The sequence below is a fragment of the Octopus sinensis genome, linkage group LG28 (genome assembly GCF_006345805.1).
Source record: "Octopus sinensis linkage group LG28, ASM634580v1, whole genome shotgun sequence".
Lineage (NCBI taxonomy): Eukaryota > Metazoa > Mollusca > Cephalopoda > Octopoda > Octopodidae > Octopus > Octopus sinensis.
In genome coordinates, this window is record NC_043024.1 from 8,558,750 (window position 1) to 8,586,358 (window position 27,609).

At 34.5% G+C, this 27,609-nt stretch overlaps 1 protein-coding gene across 23 annotated transcripts in view; it reads left to right on the plus strand.

Annotated features, from left to right (window-relative positions):
* Positions 1 to 27,609, plus strand: part of LOC115225831 (phosphatidylinositol-binding clathrin assembly protein LAP) — a 316,618-nt gene that overhangs the window by 209,830 nt on the left and 79,179 nt on the right. For 16 of the 23 annotated variants that reach the window (XR_005004160.1, XM_029796810.2, XM_029796811.2 and 13 more), the window contains 3 exons: positions 3,647 to 3,682; positions 17,679 to 17,994; positions 25,591 to 25,659. Coding sequence is in view for 22 of the 23 variants with exons in the window: in XM_029796810.2 (XP_029652670.1) it covers positions 3,647 to 3,682; positions 17,679 to 17,994; positions 25,591 to 25,659 (421 nt within the window). In the remaining variant the exon portion in view is untranslated. The remainder of the gene's footprint in view (positions 1 to 3,646; positions 3,683 to 17,678; positions 17,995 to 25,590; positions 25,660 to 27,609) is intronic. The other 7 variants (XM_036514609.1, XM_036514608.1, XM_036514603.1 and 4 more) reach the window with 2 other exon arrangements.

The following is a 27,609-nucleotide window of genomic DNA, read 5'->3' on the forward strand; positions in this document are numbered from 1 at the left end:
TTGTAGCTTTGTATGCATATATATATATATATATATATATAATTAGGGTTCAGCAAGAAAAATTTGCTTTACCACATACCAAACTTTTAGAAATAGCAGCCAAAGAATTTTGCTATTTCTTCTACTATAAGAAGAGTCTCCCAGACAATGTATACTCAAAAACACTTTGGCTGCTATTTCTAAAAGTTCAGTATGTGGTAAAGAAAATTTATTTTTGCTGAACCCTAATTATATAAAGTAATGTTTAAGTTTACCATAAATGGTCCTTTTACATACTGAACACTGCTTGGTAAAATTATTATTGACTATATATATACATACACATACATACACACACACACACACACACATTATACATGTGTGTATCTTGATTTATGTATCATATATATTTATATATATATGTATCATATATATATATAATATATATATATATATATATATATACATACATACATACACATACACACACACATCTGCATCACCTGTCTCCTTTTCTGTGTTACTCTCAATTTATGTATGTATTTATATATATATATATATATATATGTATTGAATAATTAAGAGAAGTGTCAACTTATAGAGCGACATTTTCTTGGTCTGTCTACAAAAAATATTCTAGTTTTAACTAAGGGACTATACATGGATTTACTACTACAAGGAACTAATGAATTCATTAAAAGATTGAGATGGACAGCATACTTTTATGATGATGTGAAAGGGAACCAAATTAATAATAATTCGAACAACTATAATCTTAAAGCCTATAAAAATCCCTCCCCATAATCCTGCACTGTCAAACTTTGAAAAAGATTTCATTCACTTGGTGAAAAATTTTAAATTCATGAAAACCTCTAACCATATTCAGAAGAAGCTGTCTGACATAATACTTAAAAGAAAAAACTCTGATAACATCCATGTTAAGTTTAATTAAGTTAATTTTTTGGCTCCAAAAGCAAAAAGCAAGGCCATGTAGGGGACATGGAGTTATGTACAGGGAGGGTGTTCATGCAAAGAGTTCAGGCCATTTCTGGTCAAGAGAGACTTTGAACCAAGTGGTCGTCGGCATCTTCAGATAAAACCGGAAATCTATATTCATTACCAATTGATGCCTACAATAACTTTATTCTCAAAGAATTCCAGTCGAAATACAAAACAGTAACCAATGCTAAATTGATGGAAATTACTGTGAGTCACTTTGACTTAATTGAGGGGCTTAAATCGCCGGATAGAACAGAATCTTATGCTCCTATGATACCGCATTTCACTTTGAAGGATCATAAGACAGATTTTAAGAGTAAACAAGCAATAAGACTGATCTGCCCAACCAAATCCCACCTGGGCAAAATTAGTAAGTTCATCATCAATAAAATGATCCCTAATGTCAGAAGAAATGTAGATCTACCACTCTGGTGTTCTACCGGGGATGTCATTACATGGTTCTGCTCGCTAAATGATAAAAAGAAAACCCATTTTTTACAGTTCAACATAAACAATTACTCCCAGTCTATCATGATGGATCTACTGGAAAAAGCAATTATGTTTACTGAGAACTTTATGGATATAATCTCCTTTGAGAAAGACATTATTTTTACAGCTAGGAAAACTCTAATTTCTTTTAAAAACAGGCTTTGGGCCCATCGTGACATTCACGACAACTTTGACTTTACAATGGGATCCTCTGACTCTGCCTAGATCACTGATGTAGTGGGCCTATTTCTACTTTGGAAAATTAAGGACGAGGTCCCAAATATGAGTGGAGGTCTATACAGGGATGACACATTATTTGCTATCTCTGGCTCTTCGCTACAAATGATAGAATTAAGAAAACAATTTATCAAATTTTTAAAAATATATAGTTTAGAGATTATGTTTGAAAATACCACTAGAATTGCTAACTTTTTAGATGTAACACTAAATTTAGATAATGGGCTATTTTATCCCTACTACAAACCGAATAAAACCATCCAATATATTTTGCATTGTCATGGGTAGTAATAAATTTGAGCTTAAGAATAATAGGAACAGAGGTAGCTTTAATGTGAGTAATAATAATAATTGTTATAAATTCTCAATCAAATTTTTATATTGTGTGATTTAAAAAAAAATAATTTTTTTTCAATGGCCAAAGTTTTGAGTTGATCCTATCAGCCTTCCACATGCATGGACTCACCCTAAAATCGATCATCAATAATCTAATAGTTTATTTAAACATTTAACTTAGGTTTAATTTGAACTATTTGCTTCCCTCCTCTCGCATGTACAGTATGCTTCTTCGATTCAAGATCCATAATTTTAGGAAAATTCTTGTATTTTTAGGAATTTTTTTACAAATCTTTAAAAAATTTTTGTTATCTTAAAACACTTCTATGTTTCGAAATTATATAATTTGAACTCTTTTAAACCTTTAATGTACTTCTGATGAGAGAAATGTGGCCAATTGTTATGGATGGAAAACTTGGCCATTTAAAACCACAATCTTTCACAATGATCATAAGAATATGTGCTCACTAATGATTCATCCTAATTTATTGTATACCACTGCTCCTTGGATTCCTACCTTGTCATTGAATCGTAAAAATTTGAATGCTTAACACCGAATGTTTTAATGCAGGTACATTTATGTATTGTACACCTTCATGATTTGTATATTTTTACTTCAATTAATACTGTATGTGAATATGCCTATGATGCGAAGTGTTTTGATTTGATAAAGGGACCTGACCCTTTGAAATTTGTTTTCCATTCTCACCTATATATATATATATCTGTAAAATAATATGTGACAATTATTCGGATGCCGAGGTGGAAATCCACAACACCATCTCTTTGGTTATCTGGCCATGATAAATCTGTCCTCAAATAGCTTACACACCCTGTATACACACATATAGATATATATATGTATATACATATATATATCTATATGTGTGTATACAGATATACAGCTAGATACATACATATATAGAGATGGTGGTGTGGATTTCCACCTCGGCATCCGAAACCGAGAGTTTTATCTTGGCTACTGAATAATTATAACATATTATTTTACAGATAAATTTCCTCTATTTACATAATATTGAGGTCTCTTTCTTTCTTTTGTTATCTTACCGTTTTTACCAATATTTATATACACATATATGTATGTGTGTGCACGCACATGCATATTATCTACATAAATCACATTTATTTATGTGTATCGTTTGTCTTTCATGTCCACTCATTCATACCTCAGCAGCTTATGATGCTTACACTGCCAATTTGAACAATATTATCGCAGGTGTTGAAATTGTGGTGATATCTGGTCGTTATGTGATGAGGGGTCGAACCTGTCCATGTGTTTTGTGTGTTTTTCCCTGTTTATCAAAATGTTCCTTTGTCGTCCCACTGTGACACATCTCTAACATTCACACTTATATATATATGTATGTATAGTATAAGTCTGTGTATGTATGTATGGGTGTTATTGTATGAGGATATCTTCTAAATTGTGCGAAAAGAAGCAAACACCAATACAAAGAATGGTAGAGTACCATAAACTATATTTCAGCTCGGCGCCTGGTGCCAATTCTTGTTTTTCTTCTCACGATACGTTTGTATTCTTTGCTGTAATTTGCCTCAATCACGCTGTCATTTCAATTGCTTTTAGTCAACCGAATTCTCAGAGACAACTAGTGCAAGCTCTGTAAGTAAACTTATTTTCTTAAAAGCAACATGCATGCACGAACAGACAGACAGATAGACACGCACACAGACACACACACACACGCATACACACACACACGGTCATATACCTTCTTTACAGAACATGCATTTATGCAAAAATACATGTGGATGTGTACATAGGTACATGGGTTGTCTTTTAGCGGTTTAAAACCAGTTTGCTTTACGAGTCCCCATGTTTCTGGTCTTTACATCTGTTTCAGTCATGTTGCTCTGCATTTGAGGGGTCGGGAAAGTCTTGGAATAATACTGTTTTATATATATATACATATATATAATAAAATATTAGGGAATAAATCCAATCTTACAGGGAAAAATCAGATTTAGGATTGAATCCAATTTTATAGTAAAATATTATATTATATTAAATTAGAGACAAAACCACTATTAGACAAATCATACAATGAAAAACTCAAGCCAATACATAAGATTAATTAATTTATATTATTTTAAATATATATCAAAATTATTAAAAAATTATCTTTTTTTATAATTTTTTTAATAATTTTGATATATATTTAAAATAATATAAATTAATTAATCTTATGTATTGGCTTAAGTTTTTCATTGTATGATTTGCCTAATAGTGGTTTTATCTCTAATTTAATATAATATAATATTTTACTATAAAATTGGATTCAATCCTAAATCTGATTTTTCCCTGTAAGTTTGGATTTATTCCCTAATATTTTATTATATATATATATATATATATTCGACAACTGCATGCGTCCACCGATTATCGGTGAGCCGGGTGACGTGTCCAGCCCATCTATACTTGCTGCGTGACCACCCGGAAGACCTCCACGACGGTGGAGTTACGATTTCAGGAAGACGATTGGGATCACGTGGATGAGAAAGGCATGATCCAGAGAGGAGTGGACAGCGTGCTGTGACCAGCGGTGTCAAATGGACGCCTGACGGACTGGTCAGTCAAGATGATATATATATTATTGGACTGCTTGGTTGCTCCAGTGGATGGTGATTCAGCTGGAGACAGCTGAACAATGGTCTTAGTTTGGTGCTAAATACACTAGGAAAAAAACTCCCTTCAAAAAGGTTAGTGACATTCTGATATGAGATTTTATGAATTTTGTTAAAAAATGAACTTTTTAAAAAAAATCCCTTTTATAATAAAAAAACTGTATTAAGTAATTTTTCACAAAACCTTTGGAACACATACACCCACATGTATATTTACATGCTCTTAAATATATGACTGGACATATATTTAACAGCATATAAATACATCATTGCTCTATCCATAACGGTCTATTTTATTTTCGGATACATGATTCCCGGATAATATATATATCTACACACACACACACACACACACACACACACACACATATGGTTAGAGCGTCGAGCTTACAATCGTGAGGTTGTGAGTTTGATTCCTGGACTGGACTGCGTCTTGTGTTCTTGAGCAAGACACTTTATTTCATGTTGCTCAAGTTAACTCAGCTGTAGAAATGAGTTGTGAAATTACTGGTACCAAGCTGTATCGGCTCCTTTGCCTTTCCCTTGGATAACACTGGTGGTATGGAGAGGGGACGCTGGCATACATGGGCGACTGCTGGTCTTCCATAAACAACCTTACCCGGACTTGTGCCTGGGAAGGTAACTTTCTAGGTGCAATCCCATGGTCACTCATGGCCGAAGGGGGTCCCCTCATCATATATATATATATATATATATATATATATATACATACATTCACATAGATATACATATATAATATATATATATACATACATTCACATAGATATACATATATATACACATATACATATATATATATATATATATATATATTATATATATATATATGCACACATATACAAACACACACACATATATATATATAAACATACACACGCATTCATACATATATATATACATACATATATATATATACACACATATATGTACATACATACTTATACATAAATATAAAACTTAAGTTCAGATGAATATGATACTTATGTTGAGGCACCAGAATTTAGTATGATATTATCCATACAATTTCAAAATAAGGTGATTAAAATCAAAATAAGTAACTAGGATATCCAGAGGTAATGCAGTACGATCGTTTCAAGCAACTACATTTAATTGAACAATGCAATCATTACATCAATTTAAATGCAGAGCAATCCTCAGATGCATAAATACATACATACATATATAATATATATATCTACACAAATATATATATATATATATATATATATATTATATATACAAATATATCTGTACATATGTATATGTAACAGGTGATAACAAAAGATTCGGGCGATACCAGAAAAGTACACAAAAAAACAAGGCCGGGCTATTAGGAGCTTTGTCGTCAGTCGAGTTCCAAATTGTTGTTGCAGTTTCAGCCAGTTACACTCAAGACTGCTCCAATCTGGCTGCCCTAAGAAAATCCATGCTAAGAACACTAGCTTCTTTGGAAGAAACCAAGCGAATGTATATGAAATCAAAGAGAAAAATACAGAAATAGTACACAATTATAAATACAAACAATAGGACATTAACAACAGGTGTCTTTTGACTAAGGATGAATTAAATTAAGCTGGCGTGTGTGGAAGTGAAGCCTTATGGCAGGAACATAAGTGATGAATGTCATGTGAAGGAATATATGAGATGCTACATGGATGGTAGTCATACAAAGAAAGATTGGTCAGGCTTGGCAGAACACCGATCACATGGAAGGAGAGGAGAGAGGTAAGGGGCAGACGGATTGAAGAATTAGAGAGGGATGAGAAAGAGAGACAACGAAAGAAATAGGACAGAGTGAGGTAAAATAGGAGGGAAAAGAAGAATGAATGGAAAGCCAAGAAATGTGAGATTAGGTGCAACAACAAGGAAAGTGGGAGGAAGGAAGAAAGTGTGAAGAGTGCTACAAGGGGGAGTAAGAGTCGTACAGAATTTAGATATATAAATACATATATGTATAAATATGTATGTAAACACATAGATATATGTATATGTATAAATATATATGTATGTATATCACCGTGACTGATCAGGCTATCAGATGTTGCTACACATCGCTGGTCACAATGTGCTTCGCATTGTTTTAGCCTTCAAATGACGCCACCCCACTGGCTAAGTGAGCGGGCCAACAGAAGAAAGAGTGAGAGAAAGTTGTGGTGAAAGAGTACAGCAGGGATCGCCACCACTCCCTGCTGGAGCCTCGTGGAGCTTTAGATGTTTTCGCTCAATAAACACTCACAACACCCGGTCTGGGAATCGAAACCGCGATCCTACGACCGCGAGTCTGCTGCCCTAACCACTGGGCCATTGCGTATGTATATATCTATAAATATATATGTACTTTATTTAAAAGCAGCAGAAATTCAACAAAACCTGTTACTCGGAGTTTCATGTTCCCGTTCGTCGGACAGTTTTGTTAAAAATATATATGTAAAAAAATATATATGTAAAAAAATATATATGTTAAAAAATACAAGATAAGAAAATGGAGAAATACATCCAAATCAAATATCAATTACCAGATAATACTCAATCACATACTGAGGGTTAAATATAAAAAGCAGAACAAATCAGTGTACATAGAGGAAAGTACATAAAAAAGTGTACATAAAAGAGTAATGTTGTATAATAAGTAGAATATATATAAAAGAGAATATAAATACAACCCCTATCTCAATTTGTAACTATGTTAAAAAATATATATCTATGTATATATGTGTATGAATATATATATTTATACATACTGGTAACATACTGGATCTCTGCTTCACAAATAAAATGGATCTCATCCATAATGTGAAAGTGGCGCCAAAGCTACTCTCAGATCAGAACATGGTAGAGCTGACCATGTATGGACCAAAGGAAACCATGGATATGCAGCCTACAAGAAACACTCAGAATCTTTCTACCTTGGACTTCCATAAGGCAAACTGGAAACAAATTGAGATAGAGATCCTCAAACAAAATTGGCCTAAATGTCTCTCCTCACTGTACATCGACATGAAACTTCAGCAATTCATGCCTGTAATGCAAGCTATATTCTACAAATGTGTCCCAGAGAGAAAGGCCACTGTACACAAGAACAAAATCCCCAGGGAGAGGAAAATTCTTATGAGACGGCTTACAAAAATTTCAAATCGCCTAAACAAACAATTTGAAAGCAGTGAAAAGTCCTGCCTGAAAATACAACTGCTGGAGATAGAAAAAAATCTGCAACTCTCCCATGAAAAGGAAAGAACAGACAAAGAAGCCTGGGCTATAGACGATATAAAATCTAACCCCAAGAAATGTGTCACGGCCGACATAAACATTGATGTTTCCTAGGGCTAAATAGCAGTGGTGTGATTCCCTTTATGGGACTGTCACATTAAGTTGACAGTATACAACTGCTCTATATAAACATATATGTATATAAATATATAGATATGGATATATATATATATATATATATATACATATATATATGTAAATATGTGTGTGTGTATATATATTTATATATAGTTAATCCAAACATGAAAACACAAAGAGAAAACACAACAACGCGAGGACATGGAACAAGTATAGTATTATTGGACGCTAAGGGTTTAATGTTTTGAGCGGAGCTCTTCGTCAGAAACATAAGAAAAGGAAAGATCCAAAGAAGGAAAGACAGAGGAAAAAAATCGCCAACAGTACACACGTGATCACATTTATATATGCACCCAGACACACACACAGGCAGACAGAAGAATGGATTGTCTACCAATATGTCAGTAATTGGTAGATTAAGCAATTAGGTGACCTGTCTCTATACACTTTTCAAGCTATAGCATTGTCACTTATTGGTGTACACATGAATGTCCTGTCTGTGGCTGACAATTAACCTGTCCCTTCCTTCAGTGGCATGTTAATTTGGGAGAATATTTGAATCTTTAGATTTTCTCCCTTCTCGAGTAGAAGTGGTCTTCACTGCAATATGTTAAGGACGACACGTCCTGTTGTGGCAAAGATATGGTTGATACATGAAAAATTTATGTGTGTTGCACTTTGAGTTTTTTGGGGGTTTTTTTTGCTCAGTTTTGCTTAATTTAAGAAAGCCTGGCTAGCACTGCCTGTTAGGTAACAAATAACTCTGTGGATATAGGGATCTATGTCAAAAGGCTTGTTGCTCTGTTCTGTAGAAAAGAGCTGAAAAATGAAATTTTCTTACAAAACAAATTTTCTTACACACACAAATTCAAAAACATTAAACGTATATAAATTTCAACTGCAAAACCCTAAACAAATCCAGACATATGTACATATTTTTGCATTTTTTTACCCTCTTATTTTGTTCCTTCCTATTTTCATTTCTACAAAAAAAAAAAAAAAAAAAACCAAAGAAAAATCCCACTTAGTTGTGAACCGTAGTAGCACATTTTATTTTCCTACGTAGTATTTTTTGTACCATTCGTTCCTTTCCAAAGATGATCCTTTCATTCGGTGTAACTCCCGTCTCCTTTTTCTTTTGTCATTGGTTGTTTTTGTACCAAAGCTCACGAATCATGGCTGTCCATCCATTCTTTGTTTTACCTTTTCGTGTATGTTAGCGTAGAATCTATATATTGTAAATTCCTGAAATTTTCATTTCTCCACTTTTTACCTCCATCTTGTCTTATTTTATTCACCCTCAACTTTTTCAGTTGTATTTTACTCTTGTCTTTTTTGCTGAATATTTTCTTTTACTTTCTCATTTTCTTGTCTTTTATCCTGTCTTGTATCTTGAATACACATACATACATATATGTATGTATCTCTCTCTGTCTCTTTGTGTGTGTCTATGTATTTATATATATATATATACTTGAATATATATATATATATACATATACACACTCACACTTAGTTGCATGTATTCTCTGTAGCTTCTACAATATTTTTGTGTGTATGTGTGTGTGTATATATACATAAATTTATCCATATGTGTATATATGCATAAATTTATCTATATGTGTATATATACATAAATTTATATGTGTATATATACATAAATTTATGTGTGTATATATAGATCAATTTATATGTGAATATATAGATAAATTTATCTATATGTGTATATATAGATAAATTTATCTATATGTGTATATATGCATAAATTTATCTATATGCAAATAGATGAAAGAAAGTTGTACTCAACACATCTGGCAGATGTTATTCAATTGTTTGACTCAGCTCCATGTGACTTTTAGTTTCATGTGTGCGTTGGACATGTCTATCTTATCGGATGCCGGAAGCATGAGCATGTAGCCTATGAGACTGTCATGTCGAGCCGAGTCAAACTGTAATTGATGTGTGTGTGTGTGTATGTATGTATAAGCTGGAGTAGTACATGCTTGGCATATGAAGGCATATGGCTTAGTGGTTAGAGCGTTGAGCTGACAATCATGAAGTAGTAGTTCAATCCCTGGGCCAGGATGTGTGTTGTGTTCTTGAGCAAGACACATTATTTCATTTTGCTCCAGTTCGCTCATCTGTAGAAATGAGTTGCGACATCACTGGTGCGAAGCCTTTCCCCTTGGATAACATCAGTGGCATGGAGAGGAGAGGTTGTCATGCATGGGTGACTGTTACTCTTCCATAAATAATCTTGCCTGGACTTGTGCCTTGGTGGGTAACTTTCTAGGTACAATCTCATAGTCATTCGTAACTGAAGTGAGTCTTTACCCACTTTTACATGCTTGGCAAGTGGAATACTGCCTGGGACCAGATTGTAGATGGAACAAGGAATCTTTTGTCATTTCTGAATGAGCAATACTTGTTGTAAAATAAAATAGGATGTAGAGGGTTGTTGGACACAGTGTGAGACGACTGTTGTTATCGCTAGGCCTAACTCATCGTAAAGTCAATACCACCATGACTGATATCCAATCTACAGTGGAGAAGGCTAGCCACTGGATTTGGTTAAAAAGAGACGATGAGCGATGGCTAGAAGGATATTGAGCTTTATTTCATAACCAGTTGATCTAGCAGGCAGGGCCTCATATCAGTGAGGGGGGCCCAGTGCGCATTGATGCCGTCGAGAGGTAGGCCCCAAAACGGCACGCATTCTCTCCTGATGACCCCATACACTTGCTAGCTTCCGATATACGGAGCTTTTGACTGGTAGCACTTGCATTTGCAAGTTGTTTGCAAGACAAATGGTGTGTGTTTGAAATGAATATTATGACTTTCCAATAATGTAATTGTTACATGCTTGTACACATGCAACTCAGTGGCTCCTGTTCTCTGAAGGTACTAGATTTGATGTGTGTGTGTGTATATATATATATATATATATATATATATATATTAGATACTTATTTTTCTCCGGTTGGTCAAGTGATGTTGACACCTGATGACACCCCAATAAAGCCTGAAAATTTAGGCTGTTCATTTTTTCAATCTATGGAGAAATAGGCATATTTGACATGTCTGCATGTCTACTAGATAGGTTTAAATATATATTACATATATATATATATATATATACTTGAATATATATATATATATATATATATCTATATATATATATATATAAAGGAGATAATGGTGTCATTGAGACCCAAAGGAGTCAGGTAATGATGAATAAATGCTACAGACAGACCATAGTTGAGTTCCAGATTCGGTAATATTGCGAATAAAGGGTTCAACGTTGGTTCTATGTCAGCTGGCTTTAGGCACACTTTCTGTGCCCTTATGGTATTTGCCCTTATGGAAAATGAAAATACCATAAGGGCACAGAAAGTGTGCCTAAAGCCAGCTGGAGACGATGATCTCCTGGGGCTACAAGCTACAGTAACACCCACCCTTAGTGGTTAGCCATATTGAGATGGTTAGTATACTTCATATTGTCGTGCAGTTACTGTTTACATCTCATTCAGTGATTTATTATTGCTATATATATATATAGTGATTGCCAGTTGAGAAGTCAAAATAAGATAGCTCTTGTTTATATATGTGTGTGTTTGTACAAGATATAAATTAAAAAAATTCATTAAGGACTCAGGATATGAAGGAAGATTACTGTCAGTTTCAATCTGTTGTTACAGTTTGAAACAGATAATGCTCTGAGCCCTCAATATATTTCTTAAAATATTTGACTGAATGTGTGTGTTTTTGAATGCATTTAATTTTTTCATACAAACCAATTCTTTAAATTATTTTCTGCTGCAATGTATGTTGTCAAGTTCGTTAATTTCTTTGAAGTTGACATTTCATTTTCTTACTACTCTGAGTTTCCCTCTTTTCACTATTCATGGTTGCTCTGAGCAATAGAAATGTGCGACTATACATATATGTATATATTTGTGTGCATGTATGCACAATATTGCTGCTTGTGATGGGGGTGATTTTTTTTTTTTTGATAATTGCTATGGTTACTATGGTGATATTCAGAATGTAAATTTTGGTGTGTGAAGGAATGGTTCAGCATGCATCGTTACTCCTGATTCTCTTAAACTCTTCCGACTGGGATTTCCTGGTAAGTAACATCTCTTTGGAATTTCAGGTTAAACGGACGAATAAAAAGTGTTGCTTTGCAAATTTCTTGTCCCGAGTCTTGTCAGCCAAGTGCAATCAGCAGTTGTGCCCGTGGGGGAATAAGTTCCCAACCAGTGGAGTTTGTTGTGAAGTAGAGCTCACCTTATTAATGTGCTCTGTTGTTGAGTATAGGCATATGGATGAGTGGAGTCTGTTGTTGAGCAGAATCTAGTCTCTTTGCGAGTGGAGCTTGTCTTTTGTAAAACAGTTGATGAGTTAAGTAAAGGTGTGTGTGCATACGTCAGTATTGTTAACATAATCATTAATTTCATCATATTCAGTACATAAACTGTGATGAAACATAGATATCATATGTATGTATATATATATATATATGTATGTATATGTATATATGTATGTGTATATTATATGTATGTATATGTATATATGTATGTGTATATTATATGTATATATATATGTATATTATATGTGTATATTATATATATATATATATATTATATATATATATATATAATATATATATATATATGTAATATGTGTATATTATATGTATAAATATATATATATATATGTATAAATATATATATATATATGTATATTATATGTGTATATTATATGTATATATATGTTTATATATATATATATGAAACATAGATATTGTATCAGTTGGTTCTCAATGACTTTTTTCCTATGGACCCCTCTGGTTACTGTTTTTTTTTTTTTTTTTGTGAACCCCAACAGCCATTCGAGGTTAAAAAACTAGTTTTATAGAGCTACTTCTTTCAAATTTCATATTTTATTTTGCACCCTCTGAGAGAAAATGTTTCAGGGATCAGAAACATATTGAACTGTGTAAAATGTGAGGGAAAGATACCTAGCTGTTTCTTGCAATAGATATATCTAAAGCGGAATTGTTTCATGAACCCTCAAAATACTATTGCAGGTCCCCAGTTTACTAATGTACTTGCAGGGACCTCCAAAAATCTTACATGGACCCTGGTTGAGAACCACTATGTTATATGAAAGCTTACTAGGAATTCAACCCCTGACAAAACTGTGTCTATGCCATGGTCACACAGAGTCAGTAGTCTCCACACAGAGACCTGTGTTATGGTTATATTTATACTGTTACTTTGTCTTCTCCTCTTTTGAAAATTCTCAGAAAGGTGAGGTTGGTAAAAAAGCCAAACTATCTTCATTTCAGATTTGTGCCTTACCTCACTGAGGTAACGACTGAAAGAGCACGATTGAAAATGTATGCAGCTAAAAAGGGGCCCCTCCAGAGGATCTATGGAGTAACTTTACTCAGTGAAGCACATATTTTTTTTTTTATTTTATCTAGTTTCAGCTCATGAGCTGTGGCCATGCTGGGGCACCGCCATTTGGTGTTGCTACATCATTTTACTTCACGAATGCTTTTTAGCAATTGCCATTTGGGGCATGAGAGAGTTCGATGCAGCTGCCCTCATCTGCACCTCCAGCCGTGAAGTTGGTTCATAGCTTGGATATTAGGGAATCTCTCCAGGTGGAGTTGCTCCCGCTTCTCCACATTGAGAGGCCACAGTTCTGTTGCTACAAACATTTAATTAGAATGTCGCAGGAAGAACTGCAAGACAAATTCTTCAAGCTGAACCCACCAGCAAGAGACCTAGGGGTAGTCCAAAAAGGAAAAGGTTGGATGATATTCATAGTCCCAGTTAACAATACATTAACAAGTTTGAAACAGCAGATAATGTCCACAGAGATAAAACAGTATAATATGGGATGTTTACTTACTTCTGAGATGTCTGTGTAGACAGACAGACAGATACTTGTTGAGTAAGTAAGTTCATAGGCATAAAGTCCCAGTTTACATGAATTTAACAATAAACAAATATATATTTCTTTACTACCCACAAGGGGCTAAACACAGAGGGAACAAACAAGACAGACAAAGGGATTAAGTCAAATACATCGATGCCAGTGTGTAACTGGTACTTAATTTATCAACCCAGAAAGGATGAAAGGCAAAGTAGACCTTGGCGGAATTTGAACTCAGATTGTAATGGCAGACAAAATACCGCTAAGCATTTCGCCCGGTGTGCTAACGTTTCTGCCAGCTCGCCGCCTTATTTTCCTTTCTTGGTGAATAATATAATTACTCAATCACTCTGTTAATTGTGGTAAGTGGAATCCTAAGGTTTTGTGCAATTTTCAGCTGGCTAAGTTCTCTGATTAACACAAAATATGCCCTCTTTGAAATTCAGGCAACAATTTTGCTTGCTGGTGTTTGCAACATGGCTAGTCGTTATAAACATTTCATATTGTACTGTAATCTGAAATAAAAAATAACAATACATTAACAAGTTTGAAACAGCAGATAATGTCTGCAGAGATAAAACAGTATCATATGGGATGTTTATTTACTTCTGAGATGTCTGTGTAGATAGACAGACAGATATTTGTTGAGTAAGTTCATAGTCATAAAGTCTCAGTTTACATGAATATAAACAATAAACAAATATAGTCACACAGTTCTCTCCTCCCACGATTTTTTAGAGCTCTGTATTAACAATGCTGAGATGTTATGTCTGTGTGTGTGTGTGTATGTATATAATTAAATGAGTCCAACTAAAAGCATTTCGTTTGACTCATTGTTCTGTGAAAATTTCCGGATACCATCCTAATATTTTGAGCTCTCTTTTTTATTGTCAATGGTCTTACCATTTTCCTCTGAACAGGTAACACCAGGATGTGAATGTGTGTATGTGTCTGTGTGTATATATATATATATATATATACACATACATACATAGATACATACATATATATACATATATATATATATATATGTGTGTATGCAAGTATGTATATATACATACACATACATATATATACATATGTGTGTATGCATGTATGTATATATACATACACATACATATATATACATATATATATATATGTGTGTGTGTATGCATGTATGTATACATACATACAAACACAGTTGTGTATATTTGGAGGGTTTGTGTGTGTTTTAAACTGGAAGATCGAGTACTCAATCCGAGGAATGTTGATAAACGATAATTTTCAACTAAAATTTGGTGTTCTTGTAATGTTTTATATATATATATATATAAATGCATTTGTGTGTATGTATATAATACCTATTAGTTGTGTGTGTCTGTGTACATATGTATATTATTTGAAGCATGCAGCATCTCTCAATGCAGTTTAATAAATTTACTATCTCCTCAGCTTTTTAAGTTTACCATTACTGTCCAATTATCATTATCATTATTTTTATTATTATTATTATTATTATTATTATTCATGACTGTCATCATTATTACACTTTGCCAATTGTTCAGTCACTCAACAAGTATTTTCCAATATATGTTTGTATGTAAAAGGTTAAATTTCAGACAGCTTTCCTTCTTACATTTAACTAGTAAGTATTTCTTGACCTCTAAACCAATTTCTTTTAACGAACCAGTGAAACTTAACAAAATCCTTTCTTCTCTTTGTCTCTCTCCCTCTCTTTTTCTCTTATTACAAACTCGAATCTAATTACCAATTGTTGTTCCTCATTTCATTGATATTCTCATTACTTTTTTTCAGGGTTTATTTTTAAAATTATATTTTTCTTAAATATTTCATTTTTATTCCTTCCATCCAATTTGCTTGCTTTATTAACTTCATTTTATTATAAACTCATTTAATTAGTATACATATATATATATTGTTGACATCATAAAAATTGATAAACTTTCAAGAGAATGTGAAATAATTCTTTTCCGGAACAGTATATCACAAAGTTACAGAGATGTACTTGCATAGCAAGTGACCTGATCTGAGATTGTGCTGGAACGAAAACAATTGCAGTGTGGAAGGTGTTTGTAAGCCATTTAAGAAACACACAAAAACTGTTAGATTCACTTCAACATTTAAATTTAATTTGTCAAAATATTTTCATCGCTTTGAGACCGTGACCTGTTCACTGACAAAATTCTGTGCTGTCAGTGAACAGGTTGCGGTCTCAAAGCGACGAAAATATTTTGACAAATTAAATTTAAATGTTGAAGTGAATCTAACGGTTTATGTGTGTTTCTTAAATGGCTTATAAACACCTTCCACGCTGCAATTATATCACAAAGCACACACATAAATCTATAGACAATAGTGTATAAATATTGGGTTGAAAATCTTTTGTTGTTTATACTTTTTATACGTGTATTTTGAAATATACTATTTCAAAAGAATCTATAATACTCTTGTGTCTTTCTCTGTCACAATATATGAATGAGAAAGGAAGGAGTGATAGATGAATAAGGAAGGAAGGGGGATGGTGAACATTCAACGCTGAAAAGAAAAATCAAACAGCGTTTCAACTCTGTGTGAGTATGTGTGTGCGTGTGCAAGGGAAGTATGTGAATGAATGTAAATATTGACAAGTGTATTAATTTGATTTACCATCCATATTGATATATAAAATACTACAATTAGCTGTCATTTTTGATGGCATGGGGCCAACTAGTGATGTATAACCCATCAGATCATATAAAATCATCCAACCCATGCCAGCATGGAAAATGGACATTAAATGATGATATATGTACTTTTTGATAATAAAAAAATACACATTGCTATGTTAAATGGATATCTTAAATTTTCTTGAAAATGTGCTTGTCCTACCCCTTCTTGTAATTTGGTCACCTGGTGCCAATAATCTGTTTTAAGTGAATTAGAGAAGCTGTGGCCTTCTAGAAGCAAAAATAAACCTTGATTGGGAACATTAACAAAAAATAGCCTTCTGCCCTAATATTAGGAAGATTAAGGCAGTAGTTATTCCTGTGGTAATTGGTGCACTTGGTACAATGCCCAAAATGTTACATAGGAGACTGAAAAATGCCAGAATTGAGACTTGCATTGTTGACCGGCAGAAATATGCAGTCTTATATTCTGCATGAATCCTAGGAAAGATTCTTGAGATTTGAGGATTTGCTGTCACCAAACCTCAAGGCAACATCCCTGCTAACTAATATGGCATGTAATAGCTTAATAATAATAGTAATAATGATGATGATGATCAAGTGAGGGTTAGTGATAGGAAAGGCATCCAGCTATGGAAAATCAGTATTAGTAAACTTCATCTGACACATATGCAAGCATGGAAAAGTGGATGCTGAAGTGATGATGATGATATGTTTCTCTCTCCCTCTTTCTCTCTTTGTATGTGTATATCTATCTATCCATCTGTCTATTTATCTATCTATATATATATATACATATATATATATATATATATATATATATATATATATGTGTGTGTGTGTATGTGTGTGTGTGTGTGTATATGTGTGTGTGTATATATATATGTATGTACATATATATATATATGTGTGTGTGTATATATATATATATATATATATATATATATATATATATATGTATATATATAATTGTTCGATGTCTCTTCCCAGGATCAACGAATTAAGGAATTAAACCAGACCTCTCCACAGACCTCCCCACAGAATCAGCCAGCTACGTATGCGTCGACGAACCCCTTCAGCAGCGGCCCGGCAGAGGCCCTCACCTCCGACCTGCTTCTCGACACCAGCCTGACGACCACACAGCCCGCGAAACCCATCAGTGACCTGCTCGGTTTGTCAGCCTCCACCAACCCCTTCGTCGACAGTCTTCCCACAAATGCAGTGTCGCCAGGTCAAACCAACACAATGACTTCTATGGGCTGGACAGCGAAGCCAGCATCCCCCGCCATGAATACCACAACCCAAGGTATATTCAACACAAAAATGCCGTTTTATATATGTGTATATATGTATATGTAGAACATTTTTGTTTTATTATAGTTACATTTATTGATTTTTTTTTTGTGTGTTTTATGCATAGTAGTAGTTGTTGTTGTTGGTGGTGGTTAATCTTGACTGAGACCGATTGATTTTGGTCTGTAGCCATGCTGCGGTACTGTTTTGGAGTGGTTTTGTCGAACGGATTGACCCCTGTACATTTATTTTATTTTAAAGCCTGAAAGCCTGGTACTTATTCTATCAGTCTCTTTTGCTACACCAGTAAGTTATGGGGACGTAACAGAAACAAACCAACAACCAGTTGTCAAACGGTGATGATGGGACAAATATAAACATACACACACACACAGTGGGCTTCTATTAGTTTCCGTTTAGCAAATCCACTCAAAAGGCTTTGGTCAACTGGTAGCTTTAGAACAAGACATTTGCCTAGGTGCCATGCTGTAAGACTGAACTCAGGACCATGTGCTTTGGAGGCAAACTTCTTACCCCACTACCACACCTGATCATGAAGTCAGAAGCTTGCTTCACAGCATGTGGTCTTGGGATCAGTCCCACTGCATGGTACCTTCAGCAAGTGTATTTCACTGTAGCCCTGGGCTGACCAAAGCTTTGTGAATAGATTTATTGATGGAAAGTGAGAGAAACCTGTTGTGTGTGTATTTGTTTGTCCCCTCCCCCACTACCTGACAACCAGTGTTGACTTGTTTATTATTTCTTTACTGCCCACAAGGGGCTAAACACAGAGGGGACAAACAAATGGATTAAGTTGATTATATCGACCCCAGTGCATAACTGGTACTTATTTAATTGACCTTGAAAAGATGAAAGGCAAAGTCGACCTTGGCAGAATTTGAACTCAGAACATAGCAGCAGATGAAAAACCGCTAAGCATTTCGCCCGGTGTGCTAACGATTCTGCCAGCTCGCCACCTTTTGATTTTTTTTATGCCCCTGTAACTTAGCAGGTCAGCAAAATGATTCTGATGGAATAAGTACAAGACTTAAAAATAGGCACTGATGTTGATTTGTTTGAGTAAAGCAAGGCCCCAGCATGGCCACAGTCCAAAGACTAAAACAAAGTCAAAGACAGGTGTAATAGTTGATTGGCAAACTTTCAAAATAGCTATTACTCCCTCATTGAGAAAAGTTCCTGTAAAAATTTACCGGCAAATGGCTTGGAATAAGAGGACAAAACCATATGAAGCCTAAATGGTTTGGGTTTCTTTTTCACTAGCAGATGCACCTGTCCTTTGGACGGTTTAACATATAAATAAATAAATAATAAATTTTAAAAATGTGAAAATGACTAAAGAATATTCTGTTATGCAAATATACAACCATATTGATTAAAAAAGTATGGAGAAGCAGTCAAAGTAAATGAAAAGACAAAATCCTTTCACTTTTATAATATTCACTAACCGAAACCCTCAAACAATACACACACCAATACATATATAAAAAATATAGAAAGTAATAATGCACAATTATAATATAGAAATAAATGATAAACCCCCAAAATGTGAAAACCACTAAAAAATATTCTCTAATGCCAATATACAACCATACAAAAAAATAGCTATTACTCTTTCATTGAGAAAAGTCCCTGTAAAAACATGCAAAAAAGCTAAGTGCATACAGTGAATTAGAGAAAAACACATGTAAAACACCATTTTTCCCCAGTTTGTCCATTTACTCAGGAGTTCTGGGCAAAATGTTATAGTGTATGACCATCTTGGGGACATAAGTAATGTGTGTGTAAAGTTTGGTGAAAATCAGTTGAGAATTATGGAAATGGATGCATTAGGCACACATACTGTGATTTATATATACTAGACGATTTTAATTCAATTTAACTATGATTATAGAATTAATGTTAGGTAAAATAAAATTAAAACCAAAAAAAAAAAGGAGTATTGAAGATATAAAAGTTCTTAGAGATAATATTTATTCCTATTTATATGGAACAAACTATATTGTAGTAGTTACCATTAGAGGAACTCACATTGGCTTTTTAAAAAGCATATTTATTTTTATTGCTAGCTGGGTGGTAAATTTCTGCTACCTCCAGTGCCAAGACCACCAGATCACGTGACCATATATGGTTTTCTCAATGATGGACACCCAACTGTTCTATCTTTGGTAAGACCAAACATGGTCAAATACCTCTGTTGCTAATAGATATAAGAATTCTTGTTTTATAACGTCAATATAATCCATTTATTCCAGCGCTACACTCCAGTAAAGAAATATATTTCAGGATTAAGTTAAATGCTTCTAAATTTGGCTTTTCATTGAAAACAAGGGCAACGGATATTGAAAGAAACTATCACCTAATTCTTTGTCCTTTTCTTTCTCCATGGGGCAGTAATAATTGTTCTGAAAGTCTTCTGATCATAATAGCTACATGCTTCACTAGTTGACTTAAATATTGGCTGTTGATAAGAGGAAAACACCTTTGTTTTTATATTTGCCAGCATATGATTTGAGGAAGATTTGGCTGTTATTTCTAGCACATCTGGAATGCTAGGCTGACTTGGTGACACTAAAGTTGTAGCATATTTGAGATCACATTGTTCTGAGTTCAAATCAAAGCATTTCACTGCTGCACATTTTTGCATTGGGTCAGCTCATTGAAGGGGACATCAAGTGCACCCTACGTAAAACAATGTCGGACCAGGAAGATCTGGGGATTATAAGAAACTGTTACTTTCAGTGGTTGAGGTAGAAGTGGGGTGAGAACAGGGTTATTAAAATAAACAAAACAGGTCCATAAAGCTAGCAAATATCTAATGTCGTGATATACGGGAGAAGTGAAATCTCACTGATATTTCATTCCAGGCATCTGGGCAGGGGCTATTCCTGACCCTCCTTACTCCTCTCTTTGAAGGGAATCTTTTCTTCACTGGACCCCTTGGCTCAAGCATTTACATTGCTCTTTTTGCTTTACTGCAAGTCATACTAACTTGTTGTTAGCTCAGCCTCGCTTCACTGGTGGTCAGTCAAAGAATGCTGCTTCACAGTTGACTAGTTAAAGATAGGAAGAACAGAGGACCCATCTGTTACACACACACACACACACACTTCATTTATGTAGTAAGGCTACCATTGGTTTCATGTTATGGAAGACTGCAACAGTTTTCAAGCCTGTCACATTACATGAACAATGTTGTTTCATGTGAGGGGCTTGATAATTGTTGAGGTCTTCCTTAACATGAAACTAATGGTAATTAACAAATGAATTCACAAATAAAGAATCTTTATCCACCAATGTGGTGTTGAGCACACATACACACACACACACAGCATGGGAATTGTTTATAAGCCATTTAAGAAACACACAAAAACCGTTAGATTCACTTCAACATTTAAATTTAATTTGTCAAAATATTTTCGTCAGTTTGAGACCATGACCTGTTCACTGACAAAATTCTGTGCTGCACAAAAATATTTTGACAAATTAAATTTAAATGTTGAAGTGAATTGAACGGTTTTTGTGTTTCTTAAATGGCTTATAAACACCTTCCATGCTGCAATTGTTTTCGTTCCAGCACACGATCTCAGATTAGGTCACTTGCTATGCAAGTACATCTCCATCTCCGTAATATATATATATATATATATATATATATATATACGTACATACATCAGCACATATATGTGCATGTACACACACACACACACACAAACCAATACGCCCTTAAATTTACTAATATGCTGGTTTGCCCATCCACTGTAGCGATGGCCTAATTTATCAGTGCTTTATATAACTAGATACTGTAATATGTTATTGGTTGGGGAAGGAAACCAGGAGCATCTTCAGAGGAGCAGTCAACAGACCATAAAATGTGATAGGAGAGATTTCCTTCCATCAATATGCCGCAAGCAGCAGAGACGGGACATCAAACGATGATCAACGCTTTTCACTTTTTCTCATTGCTGTATGTTTTAGTTGCTTGCTTGACAATGAACACATTTATGCTTAGTTCACGGCATTGAGGTCACTTAAAGCATGTATCAACCGCTTGCTCAATAAGCCCTTTGCTGAGTTCACAAGAGCAATAGGGCTCCAAGCATGTATTTATTACTATGGTATAGCCAAACGTGTCTCAATTGCTTGCACTTGCAGTACTGTGTTGATTTGAACCTTGTATCACTTGCTTGTTTGAACACAGTTAGTTCACCTCACCAACGTCGTTCACTGCTTGTGACAGTTGCTTGACTAATGAGCATGTTAATTACAGCATGTATCAATTGCTTGTTTGACGAACACATTATTAAAATCCACTGCACTGATGCGAATTGAAAGCACATATCAGTTTCTTGTCTGACAAAAATGTATTACTGAAATTCACTGTTGATATAAACCAAAGCATGTATCAGTCACTTGTTTGACAAACATTACTGAAATTTGCTGTGCTGATCTGAATTCAAAGCACTTGTTTGACAATTGCTTGTTTGACAAACACGTAACCGAAGTACACAGCACTGATTTTATTCAAACCATGTGTCAATTGCTTGTTTGACAAACACTGAAGTTTGTCACTTCACGGGTTTTTAATTCAAACCATGTCAATTGCTTGTTTGACAAACACTCTTACTGAAAATTCACCATTTTGAACTGATTCAAATCCTGCATCAATTGCCTGTTTGACAAACATTTCTGGTGTTCACTTCTCAATTTAAATTGTTTTTTCTCTCTCTCTCAAATTAGGTTTACGTATCCGTCTGGTTTTATCTCAGCTTTTAGCATTCACCATTGGGGAGAAAAAAAACTCATCAGTCACATGGTCTCCACCTGATCAGAGTTGCTCAACCAATGACTAACCTAGTTATATATCTCATCTCATTTCAGTTGCTTCCATGTGATTTATCCATGAAAATACGAATAATTTGTGTAAATGAGTCGCTAAAATATTTCATTTTTATTCATGATAAGATTCAAATTTTTCAGATTACTAACCCTCATCTTTAAAGATTTGTTTCATTCTTTAAGTAATTTCACTCATTGGACTCTGACCATGCTGGGGCATCACATTCTAGAGCAGCGCCATCTACTTCACTCCTAGTGCTTATTTTTTTTTACCCTACTTACTTCAGCCCTTAGCTGCCTGTGGAGTAGAGCCTATCGACAAATTTTCTTTACTGTTCTTGACTCTGGGTCGTCTTTTCTGCAGTTGAATCTCTGCTTTTTCAGCTCTGCCTCGGTATCTCATCTCCGGCAATTTTTAGGGCATCCACTCTTCTGCTTCCCTTGTGGGTTCCAAATCAGGGCCTGCAGGTGGTTAGATTCCTTAAAGTGTGGCCTAACCATTCCCACTTTCAGATTTTTCTGAACTCTTACTCTTTTACTTGTTTCAATCAGTTGACTGCGGCCATGCTGGAGCACCGCCTTTAGTCGAGCAACTCGACCCCGGGACTTATTCTTTGTAAGCCTAGTACTTATTCTATCGGTCTCTTTTGCCGAACCGCTAAGTGACGGGGACATAAACACACCAGCATCGGTTGTCAAGCAATGCTAGGGGGACAAACACAGACACACAAACAAACACACATACATATATATATATACATATATACGACAGGCTTCTTTCAGTTTCCATCTACCAAATCCACTCAAGTCTTTTGGTCGGCCCGAGGCTATAGTAGAAGACACTTGCCCAAGGTGTCATGCAGTGGGACTGAACCCGGAACCATGTGGCTGGTAAGCAAGCTACTTACCACACAGCCACTCCTGCGCCTGTGTCAGGTTCTCTTAAGGGATGGCCTTCTTCACCCAGGTCTTGTTGGTTTTAGAATTGTTGACCCTACTCTAGCTTTTCTCATTTCTAGGGAGGGTTGTTGGCTCTACACAAACCTATTTTTACCTCTGGGAAGAGATGGTCCATATTAGTGTGGCCCCAATCCTTTGATCTGTTCAGTATGCAAAGCTCTACCGGGGACTTGCACTCTGCTGGAATAACTCTCAGGGTCATTGAAGCGTACAAGCTACCACACTGCAATGAGGATGCTGGACCTTGTGTTGGACTCTTTAAATCCCAAGAGGATGGAAAGCAAAGTGGATAAGAGTAGGATTTGAGCTGAGACTGCAAAATAATTTAAAACATCCAATGACACTCAGCATATTATCTGGTGATCTACCAATCCTGGTATTTGTTAGCCATATTGTTTTTTTAATATTCCCTTCTGTACCGTGTTCCAATCATTTTGGTCTGATCATCATCATCAATTGTCTTATTCCTGTGTACTTAGTTCTAAGCTGGATTTGATCTATGAACTTAGTCCATACGTAAGTGGCCCTCATGTAGCCCAAACTTAAATTGGCGCGAAACCTTTACATGATTTTCCTCCAGATCACAGAACCCATACTTATATTCCACAGACAACCTCATCCCTTACCCCTTCTCATTTTAATGAGACTCTTACTCTCTCTCTTTTACTCTTTTACTTGTTTCAGTCATTTGACTGTGGCCATGCTGGAGCACCGCCTTTAGTCAAGCAACTCGACCCTGGGACTTATTCTTTGTAAGCCCAATACTTATTCTATTGGTCTCTTTTGCCAAACCACTAAGTGACAGGTACATAAACACACCAGCATCGGTTGTCAAGCAATGCTAGGGGGACAAACACAGACACACAAACATACACGCACACACATATATATATATATATATATATACATACATACATATATACGACGGGCTTCTTTCAGTTTCCGTCTACCAAATCCACTCACGAGGCTTTGGTCGGCCCGGGGCTATAGCAGGAGACACTTGCCCAAGGTGCCACGCAGTGAGACTGAACCCAGAACCATGTGGTTGGTAAACAAGCTACTTACCACACAGCCACATGAAACAAAAATTATTGTGGACATTAAAATGATGATAATGATTATGGATATGGCATATGTGATGATGTGTGTAGACATGGTTGGTTGGTTAATGGGGTTCACTTCTTAACAATTTCATTGTTTTCATTTCAATCCATGTATGCAGAACCATAGGCAAGCATCATCCCCAAAGCGTCAAGTTAACCGATGCCTCATCAATAAAATTTGGTGCATGGAAACTGTGCTGAAATTTCATCACATGTGTACGTGTTTTTGTTTATTGGCAAAGTACATGGTTGGAAAATTTGGTGCATCAAACAAAAGTACCTTTTGTTGTCTCTTCTAAGTTATGTATCTTAGTTGGGACTTAACCATTCAGCAAATAGCAATCAATAAAATAAGTACCGAAGTATGGGACTCGATCATCTAAAATCCCCTAAAATGGGTCAAAAAACCCCTAACATGGCTGTTGTCCAATGACTGAAACAAAAGTACCTTTTGTTGTCTCTTCCAAGTTATGTATCTTAGTTGGGACTTAACCATTCAGCAAATAGCAATCAATAAATAAGTACCAAAGTATGAGAATCGATCATCTAAAATCCCCTAAACTGGGTCAAAAAAATCCCCTAACATGGCTGTTGTCCAATGACTGAAATTACCAAAAGAATAAATATGTGTTTCTGTAGGGTACCCTTTAATATTTGTGTTCTTTATTTTATTTCATTTGATTTTCTAGCCGGAGAATCAGCATTTACCACTGACGCAGCTTTTGCTGCTGCATTCCCTAATTCCTCAGTATCAACAGGTAAATATTCACTAACCATTCCACCTGTAATAATTAACTACACTAACATTTCATATAATTTTTACTGGACAGGGTGGCAGTGGACTGACCAGTCAGTAGAACATCGGACAAAATCGCCTTCTCCCTACCATTCAGTTGTTATCTTTCCTAACGTTTTTGCATTCAGATCCTTCTGAAGACCGTATTTTTCAATGTGGATGGAAGAGGGGAGATGGCTTAGTTGCCAACCACCCAAACATATTGTTCAATGCTAAAAATGTATAGCTTAACAGCAAATTCTTTCAAGCTTAATATAACCAGCACAAATACACCTTTTGCTCTAGCCAGGAAATCTGATCCAACTTTGTCCAAATATATTTGGAATTTGAAATGCAGAAATTGAAATTTACCTGGCATTCTGTTATTAAATCTGCCCTTACATTCTACAGTCAAAACCTCTTGACTATATTATCCACTATGAATACAAGAGGGGAAACAAATTAGTTGCCAACCATACAATCATATTGTTTAACCCCTTACCCAACAATTATTTTGAAAATAAATGTTTTTTTTCAGACATATTTTTTAATTGTTTTATTTTACTATGTTTTGGCGAGTCTATCTTTTGACGAGTTAACTCGCCAGAGATAGAAAAAAACGATTTCGGTCAAAACGAATATATTCGTTTCTGCCGGGTAAGGGGTTAATGTTAAACATTTATTGCTTAACAGCAAACCCTTTCAAACTGCATTATAACAAACACAAGCATACATTTTGCCCTAGTCACAAAATTTGATACAACTTTGTCCAAATATATTTGGAATTTGAAATCCAGAAATTGAAATTTACAAATAAGATGGGTAAATTTGTAAGTTGGTAAGAGCCTACAACCAATAGAGAGATATTTGTCAGCTTTGCTTATTTCAGTAACAAGCCATTCTGTTCTGTCATAAAAACCTCCTCAATCATAAAATAAAATTAATCCCATTTTGCCAGTATGTCCCAGTTCATTTTCAGAAATTTAAAACTGAACGGGTTAGTGTAGCAATTTTTCTAATGGATAAACAATAGCCACTTCTTTTGCTTTTTCCAGCATCCATGCAGCGGCTACAAATAATTGTTTTAAATTTCAATTTTTCCATTAATTATTTATCTGCTTTTATAATAATAATAATAATAATAATTTGGAATATGGTCTTTTTTTATTATTGTGGTATCTTTGTTGAGTTTTGAATAGGTGTTAGCATGTATGAATGTGTATAAACAAGTGTGTTTGTGTATACGCACATACAAACTTTTGTCTGTATAGAGACGTGTGTGAATGTAGAGAAACATATGTACATATAGATATGTATGCACATATGTATGTGTATATATGTATGTGTATATATGTATGTATATATATATTGTATGTATATATATATATATATATATATATATGTATGTATATATATATATGTCTATATATATAGGTCTATATATGTATGTATATATATATATGTCTATATATATATGTCTATGTATATATATATATGTATATATATATATCTCTTTTACTCTTGTATATATATATATATATGTATATATATATATATGTATATATATATGTATATATATATATACATGTATGTATATATGTATATATATATATATATATTATATATATATATGTATATATATATATGTTATATATATATATGTATATGTATATATATAGGTAAAACTTACTTGGAAATGGATGCATGGCATTTGATCATATAATAATATAAATAATAATAATATGCATATATACATGCATATATATATGTACATACCTACATATATATGTATATATACATGCATATATGGGTACAGGACGTCAAAAAAGCATGAACAAAATGAAAAACGAGAACATACAAAAACAAAAACAGAAAACAAACTTTTTTTTCAAACAACAAAAGAAACAAATAGAGAAATGAGACAGGGGACATA